Consider the following 20,272-nt stretch of genomic DNA (forward strand, 5'->3'; position numbering starts at 1 on the left):
CCCTGTGCATTTAAACAGGTGATGCCACCCAAATTGTCGAAATACACGCTCTAGTGTATCAGATATTACCTATTTATGATATTGCCTATAAGGCTAGTAACTATTTAGGCTGAGGATTATTGTGAGCCTGGTAGAATTCTCACATAGACTATCAAGAAATAAGGACCTAATATTTAAAGTAGGGTGTGTTAGGGCGTGCAACGCCACTGCCGACATACTTATATACTATTGACTGACAAAGGTGAAGCTAATAATATGAACAGTTCAAAAAGGGAAGAATACAGCTCATGTTCATATTATTAGCTTGACATATAGCCTTGTTCATCCACGGCATGAGATCGTGCGGAACCATACAGCATTGCGGTGATCATATGTAGTTTTTAATCTAACAAGCTGAACTTACCGTCTACGTAAATTTCTTATTAGTTAATAAGGTCTCGGTTTACAGTCAACACTTATCGCGATTCTATCTACGTAGTGCCTTATTCTCTCACAAATTTACGGTTTAACATTACAGGTAATTTCCCAGTACATAACATAAAGACAGCCAATGCCAGGCACCTTTGACTTTCCGCCGTCTTGTTCGGTACATATTCGCGTGCCACAGTCAGTTCCAACGTAGCGTCCGCGGTTAACCGAGTGCTTTCCAAGAAGTGGGGCCGGGGCTGTTCGTCAGCTAAGTAACGTAGCTTTACATTGTACCACGGTACTTTAGCTTTTTATGTTTGACTGTGCCTTATTCTGGCATGTATTCGTTTATTTTATGCTACTGAAGGAGGCTAGATTACTCTAGCTGAAACCTTTACCAGTAACATTTCGCAACTGAGGCAGATATTAATTTATCACAGTTGCTGACAGTGCTGCAACATGCCAAAAATTCTTAGATTTGTGCTGCTATGTTCTTCATTCCAATGACTGGGTATTTCTCATTGTCCAGAAAATGACGATAAAGTGCAGGTACACATCCTCTCGGCATACCGAGTTATGATCTCCACTACTAACGTTAGACACACCCAATAGGCATCAGTCCAACTGTGTTGCCAAATAACAATTCTTCATCTGTTGGAATAGATTTATTCTGTGCTGAAGACATTGAACATAAGCTTCCACATCAGTGAAATTTGAATAAACATCAAACACCATGGAAATCTTGACCGAACGTTACCATCTTTTTGCTCGAGTATATCCAGTGTCGATGCGTAAAAGGATATTATCTCACTTAAGCTGTCTGTAGTAACCGAGGCAGTTATATACACTCATGCTCATAAATTAAGGATAATGTTGATACGTGGTGAAACAACGCTCTGGTGGGCGGTTTGCGGTTTTAAATCACCTCGGGGTATGACCATGCGGTGCATTTGACCTGCGGTCGTCGCACATCGGCGCTGGCAGCAGTCCACATATGTAGAGATGTGTTGGTGCATGTCAGAGTACGGTGCAGTGAGTAAGTGTGCAGATGTTTTCATGCGTTATACTGGTGACTGTGTGTTGAAAATGGCTCAAATAAGCACCTCCGTGATTCCCACTGTTTAAGAGCGATTCGGGGATGGCGATTGCATCTTACAACTCAATCGAGTACATGTTCATAATGCACGGCCTATGCCGCCATAGGCCGTGCATTATGAACATGTACTCGATTGTGTTGTAAGATGCAATCGCCATCCCCGAAACGGAGTGGTTACACGGCAATAACATCCTCGTAATAGACTGGCCTGTACATATCCTATTGAACACCTTTGGGATGTTTTGGAACGCCGTCTCGACGTTATGGGGGGTAGAATACTGGGGCGACTGGAAGCTGGTCAAACACAGAAGGTCATAGCATGGGTCCTCTGTGTGCCACAAAGTGTGATCTCAAGATTATGGTAACGATTCCAGCATACAGGAAACGTGTACAGGCGCTACAGTACGGGACGTCCACAGTGTACAACACCACAAGAAGACCGCTATCTCACCATCAGTGCCTGCAGACGGCCACGGAGTACTGCAGGTAGTCTTGCTCGGGACCTTACCGCAGCCACTGGAACGGTTGTCTCAAGACACACAGTCTACAGACGACTGAACAGACATGGTTTATTCGCCCGGAGATCTGCAAGGTGCATTCCACTGAGTCCTGGTCACAGGCGAGCCCGTAAAGCCTGGTGTCAAGAACACAGTATATGGTCATTGGAACAATGGTCCAAAGTTATGTTCACGGACGAGTCCAGGTATAGTTTGGACAGTGATTCTCGCCGGGTTTTCAGCTGGCGTGAACCAGGAACCAGATACCAACCCCTTAATGTCCTTGAAAGGGACCTGTATGGAGGTCGTCGTTTTATGGTGTGGGGTGGGATTATGATTGGTGCGCGTAAACCCCTGCATGTCTTTGACAGAGGAACTGTGACAGGTCAGGTGTATCGGGACGTCATTTTACACCAGCCTTTTCAGGGGTGCAGTGGGTCCCACCTTCCTTCTGATGTATGATAACGCACGGCCCCACCGAGCTGCCATCGTGGGGGAGTACCTTGTAACAGAAGATGTCAGGCGAATGGAGTGACCTGCCTGTTCTCCAGACCTAAACCCCATCGAGCACATCTGGGATGCTCTCGGTCGGCGTATCGCTGCACGTATTCACACCCCTAGGACACTTCAGGAGCTCCGACAGCCACTGGTGCAAGAATGGGAGGCTATACCCCAGCAGCTGCTCGACCATCTAATCCAGAGTATGCCAACCCGTTGTGCGGCCTGTGTACGTGTGCATGGTGATCATATCCCATATTGATGTCGGGGTACAAGCGCAGGAAACAGTGGCGTTTTATAGCACATGTGTTTCGGGAAGGTTTTCTCAACTTATCACCAATATCGTAGACTTACAGATCTATGTCGTGTATGTTCCGTATGTGCCTATGCTATTAGCGCCAGTTCTGTGTAGTGCCACGTTGTGTGGCACCTCATTCTGCAGTTATCCTTGATTTATGAGCATGAGTGTAGTTACGGTCTGTCTGTTGCAGTTTCTGGCGCCCCGGCTCCCTGGCGGCACGAAGATCGTGTCCTGCGACGTAAGTCCGGAGATGCTACGCTACGCGGAGGAGCGCAACGGAAGGCCTGGAGTCATCACATACGAGAGTTTCGACGCGGCGGAGAAGCACTTGGAGGGCACGACAGTGTGGAAGCATGGGCCTTACAGCAAAGCCTTCGCTCTGCTGCTTCTCCCCTTGGTGCCCGACAACAGGTGAACAAGCTGTACACTTTTCTGCTTCCGAACAGGACTTCCGCAGGTTTAAATACTCTGACTTGAGACTTGTAATTCCACAGCCATTGAAGTCTGTCAGCTTAATAGTGTGTTCACACAAGTTGTTTATTTCATTTTTATGCACGGTATGTCGTATTCTTCATGTTCTGCCAGCATTGTTGTTAACCATACTCGTTGCCTGGATTCCAGCCAGGCTATGAAGTACTCTTAGTGTTGCATCACTGTTAATAGCCGAGTTCGACTCACGGCTCCCGTACTGTTAACCCCTGAAGTGCACATTCTGTGAGCCTTTTGCAGCTCTGCTGGATGAGAAGGCGCCGGCCGCTGTGGCCGAGCGGTTCTAGGCGCTTCAATCCGGAACCGCGCTGCTGCTACGGTCGTAGGTTCGAATCCTGCCTCGGACATGGATGTGTGTGATGTCCTTAGGTTAGTTAGGTTTAAGTAGTTCTAAGTCTAGGGGACTGATGTCCTCAGATATTAAGTCCCATAGTGCTCATAGCCATTTGGATGAGAAGGCGGACGAGATCGTAAAAAATTGACAGCCGGATCTGAAGCCTCGCTTAAATTGAAACTTGCCCCCCACCACTATACTGGGGTAGTGACATCTTTATTTCAGTAAATCCCTTATGTATACTGAGCCACCAAAGATTACACCACTGTAGTGGCACCTTCGTATTTTATTTCATGGTTATACCCGAGGCAGTGCTCGGCGGAAGTTGATTTTCTTGGTTGTTCTAGTCGGGTTTGTCAATGATACTCGTTGCACCTCTCCTCGACTACTCTCAAGGTCTGTCCCACATTAGACACGTCACTATTCGTGTGATGTAGTGCACACCCGACTTTCGTAGACATAGATCTTCTTTAACCTTACGAAAAAGACATGAAATTTTTTCACAATTACGAATGTTGATAACCATCAGCTGTATAATGGAATGACGACAGTAAAAATTTGTGTCGGGCCAGGGGTCGTAGCCGGATTTCCCATTTTTCGTGAGCGTCGCCTTACCTTTACGCTATCCGAACATGACTCACGGCTAGGCCCAAACTTCCATATGTCGTCATCGATGTTTCGCCATTCTATTACACAGCTGATGGTTGTCCATATTCGTAATTATGCCTACATTTCATGCATTCGATAGCGGCTGTCATCGCCGCAGTGCCCGCTCTGCGTGAGAACAAGAAAGGCACTGCAGTATCGTATCGTTACACCCCCCCCCCCCCTTTCAAGAAGAGTTAATCTTTGTTGGACAGTGTGAGACACATTGCATGTGATGTTTTCGTAGTGTAGCCGCTCTCCGTCGATCTGCTGCCCCCCACTTCTCCGATGGAAGATAAAATATTATTATCCACTGTATAGTTCGACTTTTAATTATATCTATACATCAGATGGAGCAGCTAGAAACATCTTCTGTAAAGGCGATTAAATTTCGAGTTGTCATTATAATTAATGTTAACTTTTTGGCTCAGTTGATCAAACTTCATTTGTTACCGGAAACAATATAGTTCTTTAGCCACGAACTACTTATTACAATCTTCAGAAAGACTCGCAAAGTAGTTGGGCTATAATATTTTATTTTTTTGTTGCAACGAAAAGCTCATATTAACATTGAATCAATAACAACGGAACTATTATATATAATCAAAGAATAAACAATCTGTCCCTCGTGCGAGCCGCCATAGAAGAATGCTATCCTTCACTGTGCGTCTACGCATGTTCTGCTGGCGACTCCCACAGTTCAAATGGTTCAAATGGCTCTGAGCACTAAGGGACTTAACATATGAGGTCATCAGTCCCCTAGACTTGGAACTACTTAAAACTAACTAACCTAAGGACATTACACACATCCATGCCCGAGGCAGGATTCGAACCTCCGACCGTAGCAGCTCGCGGTTCAGGACTGAAGCGTCTAGAACCGCTCGGCAACAGCGGCCGGCACAACAGAGTTAGTAACGTCTTTGGATGTTATTCACCAATACATACGATGTTATGGAAATCACTTTAGTTTTTTTATTAACAACATTCAATAATGATTAAATGATCATGAATGATTGCGTTTTGTATAGAGGGAAAAGGATGGTTGATCCTACAATTATTCTCAGCAATTACGGCAACTAAAATGTCCGTGATTTTTATAGTTCGTCACTCAAAGATATTGTAGCAAGGACTATGGTCCATCGATCAACTTCCATAGAGTTATTCAAACTTCGTGCGCTTTTATTTTCACAAAGCTAAGTGTCCAGTCTCGTTCTTATATTCAATTTAACGTCCCTTCGTATAGTCCACAGATCCTATTATCGCTTACTCGGCGTGTAATGGAATTTTATACTGATCGCTACTTTCTCTTGCGCACACAATTCCTCAAACATTATTATTCTGTGACCTTACTGCAAAAGTTTGTCCTGTAAAAATTAACTACAGTCAATTTTCTTGCAATTTAACAAAAGTGTCCTGATCCCTTCCGTAGCATATTACACTGAAATGCCCGCTATAACGCCCGCGGCATCTACGTAGACTTATTCAGAGCGCAGAAAACAAGATCAGAGAAATAACAATACCCGCGTATGTTTTATATAGTGGAATTTATAAAAAAAAGTAGCCGCGTTAAACCCACTTTGATGTCCTTGAAGAGGTACTTTGCTGCGGGGATTGTTCTAATGAGAGGTTGCACATCGATAATTTTAATTAAAATTTTTTCAGTGCTATTAACTATTACCGATATTATCGGTCACCTCTCCCGTATACGAAAATAAGCTTGATAATATTGTTCTTAATTAAGAGAGCGGTTAGAGTAAGTGTCTACCGATCTTTCGGGGAGTGGGCGAACATAATACCCCCAACGAAATCTCTGATACAGCCGGAGGCCGAACCTGGGACCGCGCGACAAGAGACATCGGTGCCAGTCACTAGACCACGAGCAGCGGACTATTGTTGAACAGTAATAATCTTTCATAGGACAGAATTAACTAGAAAGCTTATCAATGTGGAGATAAACATAAGGTCATAAGCTCACCGGACACAATATTGGTCACCCCTTAGAGAAATCATTACAAGAGTCACTTAATACCGTGTAATTCCGCCCCTGCACTTGATAACCCCCTGGATTCGGTTAAGCAGTGAGTCCACAAGGTTGCGCAGGTACGTCACATCCAGTGTAAGCCAGTCGCTAAGAATTTGATCGCACAGTAGCACCAAATTGCGGAGATGCCGGTGTCGGGATTTTACCCGTTGTTCCAACGTTTCCCCTTAGAGTTTCTACGGGATTCAGGTCTGGTGATTTTGCAGGTCAGTCAAGATGTAATCGGTGGAGGAGTATTCAGAAAGCCAGTCACATGTTCGTCCAGCCAGAAGAAATCTTATGCTGTCATCAATAGGTTACTCAGAGGCAACACCTGACCATTTAGAATGCTTAAACAAGCGTGCTGGTTAATGTTATTGGTCATCTCAGTGAGCGAGCCAAACTGATGATAAGTAAAATGCACCCAAAATATCATAGACCTCCTCCGCTTTGATCCTGACCTTGCACACATTCACGGTGAAGTGCTTCATTTGGTTTTCCGTGCACTCGACGACGTGCGTCATTTGAATATAGTAAATCGTCAGCCAACATTACGTTCCGCCAGTCAGCCATTGTCCACTTCGATGATTTATCGCCCACTGAAGACTTATGCGCTTGTGTGAGCAATGGTTCAAATGGTTCAAATGGCTCTGAGTACTATGGGACTTAACATCTGAGGTCATCAGTCCCTTAGACTTAGTCAATACTTAAACCTAACTAACCTAAGGACATCTCACAAATCCATGCCCGAGGCAGGATTCGAACCTGCGACCGTAGCAGCAGTGCGGTTCAGGACTGAAGCGCCTAGAACCGCTCGGCCGCAAAGGCCGGCTGAGCAGTGATCTCTGGGCGAGGTTCCAAGATGCTACTCAAGGAACTAGAACCTACCAAATGATAAATGCTGTTTCCGCTTATATATTTATTGTAGATTGAAACCCTTTTATATTACAAATGTTTATATATCAATGTCCAATGGACATAAAGAGATTTAAATGAATTTCCTAACAAATACGATTGATCAATTGCCCAAATTTGCCCCTTTTATGGCTACACGATCTAATATATACACTCCTGGAAATTGAAATAAGAACACCGTGAATTCATTGTCCCAGGAAGGGGAAACTTTATTGACACATTCCTGGGGTCAGATACATCACATGATCACACTGACAGAACCACAGTCACATAGACACAGGCAACAGAGCATGCACAATGTCGGCACTAGTACTGTGTATATCCACCTTTCGAAGCAATGCAGGCTGCTATACACCCATGGAGACGATCGTAGAGATGCTGGATGTAGTCCTGTGGAACGGCTTGCCATGCCATTTCCACCTGGCGCCTCAGTTGGACCAGCGTTCGTGCTGGACGTGCAGACCGCGTGAGACGACACTTCATCCAGTCCCAAACATGCTCAATGGGGGACAGATCCGGAGATCTTGCTGGCCAGGGTAATTGACTTACAACTTCTAGAGCACGTTGGGTGGCACGGGATACATGTGGACGTGCATTGTCCTGTTGGAACAGCAAGTTCCCTTGCCGGTCTAGGAATGGTAGAACGATGGGTTCGATGACGGTTTGGATGTACCGTGCACTATTCAGTGTCCCCTCGACGATCACCAGAGGTGTACGGCCAGTGTAGGAGATCGCTCCCCACACCATGATGCCGGGTGTTGGCCCTGTGTGCCTCGGTCGTATGCAGTCTTGATTGTGGCGCTCACCTGCACGGCGCCAAACACGCATACGACCATCATTGGCACCAAGGCAGAAGTGACTCTCATCGCTGAAGACGACACGTCTCCATTCGTCCCTCCATTCACGCCTGTCGCGACACCACTGGAGGCGGGCTGCACGATGTTGGGGCGTGAGCGGAAGACGGCCTAACGGTGTGCGGGACCGTTGCCCAGCTTCATGGAGACGGTTGCGAATGGTCCTCGCCGATACCCCAGGAGCAACAGTGTCCCTAATTTGCTGGAAAGTGGCGGTGCAGTCCCCTACGGCACTGCGTAGGATCCTACGGTGTTGGCGTGCATCCGTGCGTCGCTGCGGTCCGGTTCCAGGTCGACGGGCACGTGCACCTTCCGCCGACCACTGGCGGTAACATCGATGTACTGTGGAGACCTCACGCCCCACGTGTTGAGCAATTCGGCGGTACGTCCACCCGGCCTCCCGCATGCCCACTATACGCCCTCGCTCAAAGTCCGTCAACTGCACATACGGTTCACGTCCACGCTGTCGCGGCATGCTACCAGTGTTAAAGACTGCGATGGAGCTCCGTATGCCACGGCAAACTGGCTGACACTGACGGCGGCGGTGCACAAATGCTGCGCAGCTAGCGCCATTCGACGGCCAACACGGCGGTTCCTGGTGTGTCCGCTGTGCCGTGCGTGTGATCATTGCTTGTACAGCCCTCTGGCAGTGTCCGGAGCAAGTATGGTGGGTCTGACACACCGGTGTCAATGTGTTCTTTTTTCCATTTCCAGAAGTGTATTTATTGTAGATTGAAACCCCTTTATATTACAAATGTTTATATATCAATGTCCAATGGACATGAAGAGATTTAAATGAATTTCCTAACTAATACGATTGATCAATTGCCCAAATTTGCCCCTTTTATGGCTACACGATCTAATATATACAACGCGATGCGACTGACATCATCTGCGTACCAATCACTAGAAGACACTACTTTCAAAGATGATCTACGGTGGTGTGGAACCTCAGCGGAAATAAAATTTACGTGATCACAGCTGTTTAGCTTTATAGTCCTAATAAGCTGAAGCAGTTAACAATATCACCATATGTACTGCGTCCGGTGCGTCAAGTGATGGGTCTCACACACGTCGGCGACGCTGGAAGGACCCCAGCCACAAAATAAACTCTTTCAAACACTGGGTTTGCAGAAGGCGATCCTCTGACTAATATACTATAATACTGTCTTCTCCTCTCTATGTTCTACAGACAAGTAACGCGAACTCCCAGCCACGAGGACGGAATTCAGATAACGTCTCTTCGTGAGTATAGACAGAAGAAGTGCTGTCAGTCACTGAACCCTGCGTACTCAGTGACGACTCCCTACCCGGAAGCGAAGTCCAGAATCGTATAAGTTCGCGACCGTCAGACCCGGGCGCTCAAAACGGAAAACCTCTTCTCCCCACCGTTGGCTTCCCAGCAAAACTCGCCTACGCTCCCTCGTAACTGTAGAAGGCGAATCATATCCTCGAAACCACGGAATATTCTCCCTCTCTACAGATTCTTCCGAAAGCCGACCAACCATGTTTTAGTCTTTTGTCGTCCAGCGCGGAAAGCTTGCGAGGAACGTTGGCAGCCCTGACACCTGCTGAGAGCGCTTTTCGCTTGCTGTGTTACGAGATATGTAATTTAGCTAGCAATTAATCGTTTTTGCTGTATATTCTATAGTACTTAGGTGCATTAGTGTCAGATAGACGTGATAAATTGAAGGTTTCAGTTTTTATTTGCGTCTGAATAAGATAAGCGAAATTTCTGTTTATGACAGTTTCGCGTGTACGCAAACGTTTGTTTACATTCTTAACTGACGTTAAATACGCGGAATTATCGATTACGTCAGCACACAATACTCAGTCTTTACGTTTATTAGTGTCATTTAGACACTATACATTGAAGGTAACAGTTTTTATACGTTTTATTAGGAAAAGTGATACATACAGTGAATTCTAACCTCACTTGTATACGTTTGACTAGCGCAATCTCCGACCGTTAACAGTTAAGCAAACGTAAAATAGGTGGTAAATTAGTATTACACTACAAAATCTGAGTAAATTAATGTTACAATACAACTTCTGAGCCCTTCTTACATACGGTTTAGTTAGCAGAAAGCTAAAACTCACCTCGCCGTCTGCTTAAATTCCTTAGCTTGTTGTGGGCTTTTTAGTGATGGTGTACTGTAAGCCCATCAGTTCCTATAAAGCAGAGCTCGTGTTTGTGCTGTACGTTCTGAACTCTTATTGTTAGCTAAAAGTTTTGTTTTGTACCTGCATCTGTCAGTGTACAATACTCAGTATTTACGTTTATTAGTGTCATTTAATATTTATAGTTTTATTAGGTCATTTTCGCGTGTACGTAAACGCTTGTTTACATTGTAAATACGAGTGACAATTAGTAGGTGTAGCTTACCGTAGGTTACTGTTTAATTCATTAATAATATTCACTAGATAGCCCCTAGCAGTTTACTGTAGGTCACTGTCTTATTCTTTAGTATTCACTAGATATCCCCTAGCAGGAAAATAAGCACCACATCTAGCTTCAACCATACATTTTTGTTTTTCATTGTTGAGTGTCCTTTCTGCCAACTAACGTGTAGCTGTTAACCTTGTGTGGCAGTTAGTTTCCTTAAGTTTCTTATAGTAAATCAGTTATTAGCTAGATGGATAGGGACTGTGTCTGTTGTGTGTGGATGCGGGAGGAGGTGGCCACAGTCCAAACGCAGTTGGAAACTTTGTTGGCCACAGTCAACAAGCTCCAGAGTGCCACCTTGAGCTGGAGTGGGGATGAGGTGCGTGGGGCTGCCTCTGCTGCACTAGATGTGCAGGGGGGGGGGGGGGGGGGGGGGGGAGGTCACAGCTCTCTCTCACTCTCAGTTCAGTGTGGTGGTGGACTGCGTCGAGGTCTCAAGCCTCATGACGAAAGCTGCATGGGGGATGCAGGCTCCTGCCAAATTCCATGCACTTTGCTAATAGATTCAGTGTGTTATTTGATGCTGTGGGGAGGGGGGGGCTGAACCGGATCAGAATGCGCCTTCTGCCAGGATAGTGGCCGCTCCTTCACCAAGATCCGGACAGGCACGTGGGGGTAGGGGTTTGTTAGTTATTGGGAGATCCAATGTTAGGCGGGTCATGGAGCCCATCAGGAACATAGCGGCTAGGGCAGGGAAGAAGTGCAACGCTCACTCGGTGTGCTTGCCGGGTGGCCTTGTCCGGGATGTGGAATAGACTATCCCTGCAGTTATCGAGCCTGCGGGGTGCAGCCAGCTGCAGATTGCTGCACATGTCAGCACCAACGATGCCTGACGTCAGGGTTCCGAGGAAATCCTTGGGTCCTTCCGACGGCTGGCTAAATTGGCGAAGGGAGCCTACATCTCTCGAGGAGTGGAAGCCAAGTTGATGCTCTGCAGCTTCATACCCAAGGTGGACTGGGGTCCTCTGGTTTGGAGTCGAGGGGAGAATCTAAACCAGAGGCTACGTTGACTCTCTGACGAAAATGGTTGTAGATTCCTCGACCTACGCTATGGGATGGAAGGTTGTAGGACGTCCCTCTATAAATCAGGGGTGCACTACACACAGGAAGCAGCTACATGGGTAGCACAGTACTTGTGGCGTGCACATGGCTTTTTTTTTTTTTTTTTAGATTAGGTTCCTCCCCACAGGAAGGCCTGAAATATTACCAGTTCATGACACTGATGTGGGTGTGACAACTGTAAAAACTGTTAGTTCGTCTAAACAGGTCATTCCAAAGGATTTAAAAATGCTAAAGCTCATGTTATCAAATTGTCGAAGTGTCTGCAACAAGGTCCCCGAGTTACTCTCCGAAAGAAACAGTAGCAATGCCAATATTGTATTAGGTACCTAAATCTGGCTGAAACCAGATATAAATAGCAGTGAAATTTTGAACTCGGATTGGACAATGTTTAGGAAGGATAGGACTGATGCTTTGGGGGTAGTGTGTTCATTGCAGTTAAAAGCTGTTTAAACGCAGTTGAGATCGATACTGGGTCGGACTATGAAATAGTCTGGATAAATCTGTCAATCAGACAAGAATTGACCACTGTATTAGGATGTTTTTATAGACCACCAGCATCCGCAATAAACGTCACAGGACGGTTCAGGGAAAGTCTTGAGTACACAGGAAATAAATATCCAAATTATTTACCTCAGGAGACAGAAGCAAAGACTCGTGTAAGGTTATTCTAGGAGCGCTCTCAACATACAACCATGAGCAATTGGTTAGAAAACCAACTCGAGACGGGAACATTTTAGATATCTTGGCGACAAACAGACGTGATCTTTTTGAGGAAGTTAATCTAGAAGAAGGTGTTAGCGACCATAATGTCGTTGTGGCATCTATGTCAGTGGAAGTTGCAAAAAAAAAAGAAAAATTTGAAAAACGAAGAAATAGCGTAATGTTTTCTTGTTTGTGAAAGCAAATAAAAGTGTCATTAATGAATATCTTCATAGTCAGCTCCAAGCATCCACCGTGGGACACAAAGATAATTAGCATCTTTGGTTGGAATTTAAAGGTATTGTCCGCCACATGCTTGAGAATTATGTGCCTAGCGAAAATATAGGGGAGGGGAAGGATCCACCTTGGTGCAACAAACTTATTACGGAGTTGCTGAGAAAGCAGAGAATTTTGCACAGTCGTTTTAAACGTAGTCATTGCCCCGCTGACAAACAGAAATTATGCGAAATGAAAGCAGCTGTCAAAAGGGCAATGAGAGATTCTTTTAACGAATTTGAAAGCAATGTTTTATCTGCAGATTCTAAAAATAACCCCAAAAAATTTTAGTCTTACGTAAAACCTATGAACGCTACAAATAATTCAAGACCTTCTCTTGCTGACAGTATGGGTAATGTAACAGATGGTGATAAACAGAAAACCGAAATTCTAAACATAACTTTCAAAAACTCGTTTACGATAGAGCACTGCAGCACCATTCCCCCCTTTAAATTATCGAACAAACGCAAGGATGGCTGACATAGTGTTTAGTGTGACGCCAGGAAGGCATCAGTCCCAGACGGTATCTCCGTAAGATTATGTGTTGACTATGCTACATATATAGCACCATTCCTATCCATCGTCTATCAGAGACCATTGGAACAGCGGAAAGTTCCACGGGACTGGAAGAAGGCCCAGGTCATAGCAATCTATAAAAAGGGGAGAAAATCGGATGCACATAATTACCGGCCAACTTCACTGACATCGATTTGTTGTAGAATCATGGAAACTATTTTGTGTTCAGACATAATGACCTTTCTAGACTCTGTGAAGCTCATCTGCAGAAACCAGCACGGTTTTAGGAAACAGCGGCCCTCAATGTGCATAATATACAACAGGTTCTAGATACGGGCTCCCAGGTTGATGCCATATTTCTCGACTTTCGAAAGGCGTTCGACTCAGTTTCGCACTGTCGCTTGCTACAAAAAGTGCGCGCTTACGGTCTATCTTATGACATACGCGGTTGGATAGAAAGTTTTCTAACAGAGCGCAGTATGTCGTCCTGAATGGGGTGACTTCAACAGATACTAGCATAACTTCAGGTGTGCCCCAGGGCAGCGTAATAGGTCCTCTGCTTTTTACGATTTACATAAACGATCTGGTTGATGGTAGTGACAGCGGCCGGAGACTGTTAGCCGATGATGCTGTAGTCTACAGGAAAGTAGTATCACACGAAAGTTGTAAACAAATCAATGAGTATTTGCAGAAAATAAATGCGTGGTGTAATGACTGGCAGTTATCCCTCAATATTAGTAAGTGTAACCTACTGTGTATAGCGAGGCGAAAATCCCCATTAATGTATGAGTACAAAATAAATGCCCAGTCTTTGGAAGTGGTAACATCTGTCAAGTATCTGGGTGTGACTATTCAAAATGATCTCAAATGGAATGATCAGATTACACAAGTAGCAGGCAAGGCAAACTCTAGATTGCGGTTTATTGTTAGAATCCTGAAGCGATGCAGTCCTTCAACAAAGGAAATTGCTTACAATACATTAGTTCGTGCAGCCTTAGAGTATTGCTCGTCTTTATGGGACCCTTACCAGTTGGGTCTCAGTCAAGAGATAGAGAAGGTCCAAAGAAGAGCAGCAAGATTCGTGAGTGGTACATTTAGCCATCGCGAGAGCGCTACAAATCTCACAGAAAGTTTGAAGTGGGGCACACTTGCAGATAGACGACGCTCTAAACGGAAGGAGCTGCTCACTAAATTCCGAAATCCGATCTTCGCCGAGGATGTAGAGCATGTATTATTACCACCAACTTTCAAATAGCGCAATGATCACCACTGAAATATAAGGGAAATTAGAGCTCGTACTGAGGCATTCAAACAGTCGTTTTTCCGTCGCGCGATCCGCGAGTGGAACAGATGGGGGGGGGGGGGGGGGAGGTAGAAATATTACTTTGGCCCCGAATTGTTCCCTCCGCCACACACCACTTGGTGGCTAGCGGAGTATATATGTAGATGTAGAAATACCTATGCTCATACAATGGTACACTTCTCAGAGTAAAAGTCCTCGGAAATAACCCAGCCTGCGATTTCTGAGGTAATGCTTCCTCGTTCATTTCTGCTGCGTCCAAGATTGTCACAGTTTCCAAAGTATTTTCCTGTTATCCTTCCTGCCGCCGCTACAAAACGTCCGGCCGCCGCTGTATTGTGCTTCCGCCCTCAGGTGCCCCGACCGTCCTGTCTTGGCACTTCCTGTGTGAAGCAGGTCCAACACACCTGTGCGGGCTTCTCCACCCAGGGCTTGAGTTATAACGCCGTTTCATTTCCAATGGCTTTCCAAACTATACTAGTATAGGCAATCATTCATTACACTGTTTTGATAATAGAGACACTCCGTCACCTTTCATGCAATAAACGTTAACAATTACTTACAACGTGTACGTGACAATGTCAGTCTTCTTTAAATATTAATATAGACGATGTAAGAGCTATCAAATATTACCTAATTCCGGCTGTAAATCACGGCAAAGTATGTAGATGAGTGCTTGTAAGGTGCGAAAATATAGCCACCTCACGAGTTGACCGACTCCAAATGTTCATTTCATGATATTTCTGTCGCAAGGTTCTTTCGCTGACAGGTGGGGTTGGCACTTGTTCACAGCGCAGCAATTCTTGTCGGGTTTGGAAGCTATTTCTTTTTTCCACAAATCGTGACATGCGTCTCCAGTCCCTCTCAGACAGAATCTTTTTCCGATCACTATTCTGCCATCGTGATTCGTGACCGTATATGTTATACCAGTGCTTGTAAACACGCTGAAAAGTCCGCCGCGAAATACTAACTAAGCCAGCAACTCCACACACCGACCAAGCCATGAACAAACTCTTCCATCTGATAGGCAAGCTTTATGAGACAGATGAAATAACCTCAGACTTCAAGAAGAATATAATATTAGCAATTCCAAAGAAAGCAGTTGCTCACAGGTGTGAAATTACCGAACTATCAGTTTAATAAGTCACGCTTGCAAAATACTAACACGAATTCCTTACAGATGAATAGAAAGACTGTTAGAAGTAGACTTCGGGGAAGATCAGTTTGGATTCTTTAGAAATGTAGGAACTCGCGAGGTAGTACTGACCTTACGACTTGTCTTAGAAGATGGGTTAAGGAAAGGCAAACCTAGTTTTATACCATTTGTCGGCATACAGAAAGCTTTCGATAATATTGACTGGAATAGTCTCTTCAAATTCTAAGGTGGCAGGGGTTAAATAACGGAAGCGAAAGGCTATTTACAATTCCTACAGAAACTAGAAGGCACTTGTAGGGGTCGAGGGGTGCGAGAGGGAAGCAGTGGTTGACAAGGGAGTGAGACAGGATTGTAGCCAATCCCCGATGTTATTCAATCTGTATACTGAGCAAGCAGTAAAGAAAACAAAAGAAATATTTGGAGTAGGAATTATTGTCCAGGGAGAAGAAATAAAAACTTCGAGGTTTGCCGATGAAATTGTCATCTTATCAGAGGCAGCAAAGGTCTTGGAAGACAAGATGAATGGAATGGACAATCTCCTGAAAGGAGGATATAAGACGAACATAAGACGAACAAAAGCAAAACGGGGAAATGGAACGTAGCCGAATTAAATCAGGTGGTGCTGCGGGAATTAGATTACGAAATGAAACACTTGAAGTAGTACATGAGGTTTGCTATTTGGGAAGCAAAATAAGTGATGATGGTCGAAGAAGAGAGGGTATCAAATTTAAACTGGCAAAAGCAAGGAAAGCGTTTCTGAAGAAGAGAAATTTGTTAACATCGAGTATAGGTTTAAGTAACAGGAAGTCTTTTCTGAAAGTATTTGTATGGAATGGATCCACTTTTTTTTGGGGGGGGGGGGGGTCATCAGTCTACTGACTGGTTTGATGCGGCCCGCCACGAAATCCTCCCCTGTGCTAACCTCTTCATCTCAGAGTAGCACTTGCAACCTACGTCCTCAATTATTTGCTTGACGTATTCCAATCTATGTCTTCCTCTACAGTTTTTGCCCTCTACAGCTCCTTCTAGTACCATGGAAGTCATTCCCTCATGTCTTAGCAGATGTCATATCATCCTGTCCCTTCTCCTTATCAGTGTTTTCCACATATTCCTTTCCTCTCCGATTCTGCGTAGAACCTCCTCATTCCTTACCTTATCAGTCCACCTAATTTTCAACATTCGTCTGTAGTACCACATCTCAAATGCTTCGATTCTCTTCTGTTCCGGTTTTCCCACAGTCCATGTTTCACTACCATAGAATGCTGTACTCCAGACGTACATCCTCAGAAATTTCTTCCTCAAATTAAGGCCGGTATTTGATATTAGTAGACTTCTCTTGGCCAGAAATGCCTTTTTTGCCATAGCGAGTCTGCTTTTGATGTCCTCCTTGCTCCGTCCGTCATTGGTTATTTTACTGCCTAGGTCGCAGAATTCCTTAACTTCATTGACTTCGTGACCATCAATCCTGATGTTAAGTTTCTCGCTGTTCTCATTTCTACTACTTCTCATTACCTTCGTCTTTCTCCGATTTACTCTAAAACCATACTGTGTACTTATTAGACTGTTCATTCCGTTCAGCAGATCATTTAATTCTTCTTCACTTTCACTCAGGATAGCAATGTCATCAGCGAATCGTACCATTGATATCCTTTCACCTTGTATTTTAATTCCACTCCTGAATCTTTCTTTTATTTCCAATCATTGCTTCTTCGATGTACAGATTGAAGAGTAGGAGCGAAAGGCTACAGCCTTGTCTTACACCCTTCTTAATACGATCACTTCGTTCTTGATCGTCCACTCTTATTATTCCCTCTTGGTTGTTGTACATACTGTATATGACCCGTCTCTCCCTATAGCTTACTCCTACTTTTTTCAGAATCTCGAACAGCTTGCACCATTTTATATTGTCGAACGCTTTTTCCAGATCGACAAATCCTATGAAAGTGTCTTGATTTTTCTTCAGCCTTGCTTCTATTATTAGCCGTAACGTGTGAATTGCCTCTCTCGCGCCTTTACTTTTCCTAAAGCCAAACTGATCGTCACCTAGCGCATTCTCAATTTTCTTTTCCATTCTTCTGTATATTATTCTTGTAAGCAGCTTCGATGCATGAGCTGTTAAGCTGATTGTGCGATAATTCTCGCACTTGTCAGCTCTTGCCGTCTTCGGAATTGTGTGGATGATGCTTTTCCGAAAGTCGGATGGTATGTCGCCAGACTCATATATTCTACACATCAACGTGAATAGTCGTTTTTTTTTTGCCACTTCCCCTAATGATTTTAGAAATTCTGATGGAATGTTGTCTATCCCTTCTGCCTTATTTGACCGTAAGTCCTCCAAAGCTCTTTTAAATTCCGATTCTAATACTGGATCCCCTATCTCTTCTAAATCGACTCCTGTTTCTTCTTCTATCACATCAGACAAATCTTCACCCTCATAGAGGCTTTCGATGTATTCTTTCCACCTATCTGCTCTCTCCTTTGCATTTAACAGTGGAATTCCCGTTGCACTCTTAATGTTATCACCGTTGCTTTTAATGTCACCAAAGGTTGTTTTGGCTTTCCTGTATGCTGAGTCTGTCCTTCCGACAATCATATCTTTTCCGATGTCTTCACATTTTTCCTGCAGCCATTTTGTCTTAGCTTCCCTGCACTTCCTATTTATTTCATTCCTCAGCGACTTGTATTTCTGTATTCCTGATTTTCCCGGAACATGTTTGTACTTCCTCCTTTCATCAATCAACTGAAGTATTTCTTCTGTTACCCATGGTTTCTTCGCAGCTACCTTCTTTGTACCTATGTTTTCCTTCCCAACTTCTGTGATGGCCCTTTTTAGAGACGTCCATTCCTCTTCAACTGTGTTGCCTACTGTGCTATTCCTTATCGCTTTATCTATAGCGCTAGAGAACTTCAAACGTATCTCGTCATTCCTTAGAACTTCCGTATCCCACTCCTTTGCGTATTGATTCTTCCTGACTAATGTCTTGAACTTCAGCCTACTCTTCATCACTACTATATTGTGATATGAGTCTATATGTGCTCCTGGGTACGCCTTACAATCCAGTATCTATTTCGGAATCTCTGTCTGACCATGATGTAATCTAATTGAAATCTTCCCGTATCTCCAGGCCTTTTCCAAGTATACCTCCTCCTCTTGTGATTCTTGAACAGGATATTCGCTATTACTACTGTAACTTGTTACAGAACTCAATTAGTCTTTCTCCTCTTTCATTCCTTGTCCCAAGCCCATACTCTCCTGTAACCTTTGCTTCTACTCCTTCCCCTACAACTGCATTCCAGTCGCCCATGACTATTAGATTTTCGTCCCCCTTTACATACTGCATTACCCTTTCAATATCCTCATACAGTTTCTCTATCTGTTCATCTTCAGCTTGCGACGTCGGCGTGTATACCTGAACTATCGTTGTCGGTGTTGGTCTGCTGTCGATTCTGATTAGAACAACCCGGTCACTGAACTGTTCACAGTAACACACCCTCTGCCCTACCTTCCTATTCATAACGAATCCTACACCTGTTATACCATTTTCTGCTGCTGTTGATATTGCCCGATACTCATCTGACCAGAAATCCTTGTCTTCCTTCCACTTCACTTCACTGACCCCTACTATATCTAGATTGAGCCTTTGCATTTCCCTTTTCAGATTTTCTAGTTTCCCTACCACGTTCAAGCTTCTGACATTCCACGCCCCGACTCGTAGAACATTATCCTTTCGTTGATTATTCAATCTTTTTCTCATGGTAACCTCCCCCTTGGCAGTCCCCTCCCGGAGAACCGAATGGGGGACTATTCCGGAATCTTTTGCCAATGGAGAGATCATCATGACACTTCTTCAACTACAGGCCACATGTCCTGCGGACACACGTTACGTGTCTTTAATGCAGTGGTTTCCATTGCCTTCTGCATCCTCATGTCGTTAATCATTGCTGATTCTTCCGCCTTTAGGGGCAATTTCCCACCCCTAGGACAAGAGAGCGCCCTGAACCTCTATCCGCTCCTCCGCCCTCTTTGACAAGGCCGTTGGCAGAATGAGGCTGACTTCTTATGCCGGAAGTCTTCGGCCGCCAATACTATTTATCAAAATTTAGGCAGTGGCGGGGATCGAACCCGGGACCGAAGACGATTTGGTTATGAATCAAAGACGTTACCCCTAGACCACGGGTACACTCTTATGGAACTGAAATGTGGACGATAAATAGGTTTGACAAAAGGAGAATAAAAGCTTTCGAAGTGTGGTGCTACAGAAGAATGCTGAAGATTAGATTGGTAGATCAAGTATCTGATGAGGAGGTACTGAATATAATTGAGGAGAAGAGGAATTTGTGGCACAACTTGACAAGAAGAAGGAATCGGTTGTAGGACACGTTCTGTGGCATCAAGTGATTATCAATTTAATATTGGAGGGAAGCGCGGGGGTTAAAAATCGTAGAGGGACACCACGGCATGAATATACTAAACAGATTCAGGAGGATGTAGGTTGCAGTAGTTACTCGGAGATGAAAAGGCTTGTACGGGATAGCCAGCATTTGGGCTGAAGACCACAACAACAACAATGGCCATCGGCGCGGCCGAAGACGCTTGCCCCTTCTTTCCCATCTATCGCATCCTTAATTTTACCCATGGATACGTATAATGTCCGTTTGCGACTAAATGTGTTACTGATCGCTACTTCCTTATGCTCCTGTAGAGGAAGTGCGAGCGATTGAGTTTTGACTCGATGGCTGCGCTGTAATCGCTTATCGAG

At 44.6% G+C, this 20,272-nt stretch overlaps 1 protein-coding gene across 1 annotated transcript in view; it reads left to right on the forward strand.

The window, feature by feature from the left end:
* LOC126336606 (juvenile hormone acid O-methyltransferase-like) overlaps positions 1-20,272 on the forward strand; it is a 201,629-nt gene that overhangs the window by 132,625 nt on the left and 48,732 nt on the right. Inside the window, exon 3 of the mRNA XM_050000472.1 lies at positions 2,991-3,211. Within this exon, the coding sequence (XP_049856429.1) occupies positions 2,991-3,211 (221 nt within the window). The remainder of the gene's footprint in view (positions 1-2,990; positions 3,212-20,272) is intronic.

Source organism: Schistocerca gregaria, chromosome 2, assembly GCF_023897955.1.
Source record: "Schistocerca gregaria isolate iqSchGreg1 chromosome 2, iqSchGreg1.2, whole genome shotgun sequence".
In the NCBI taxonomy this organism is placed as follows: domain Eukaryota; kingdom Metazoa; phylum Arthropoda; class Insecta; order Orthoptera; family Acrididae; genus Schistocerca; species Schistocerca gregaria.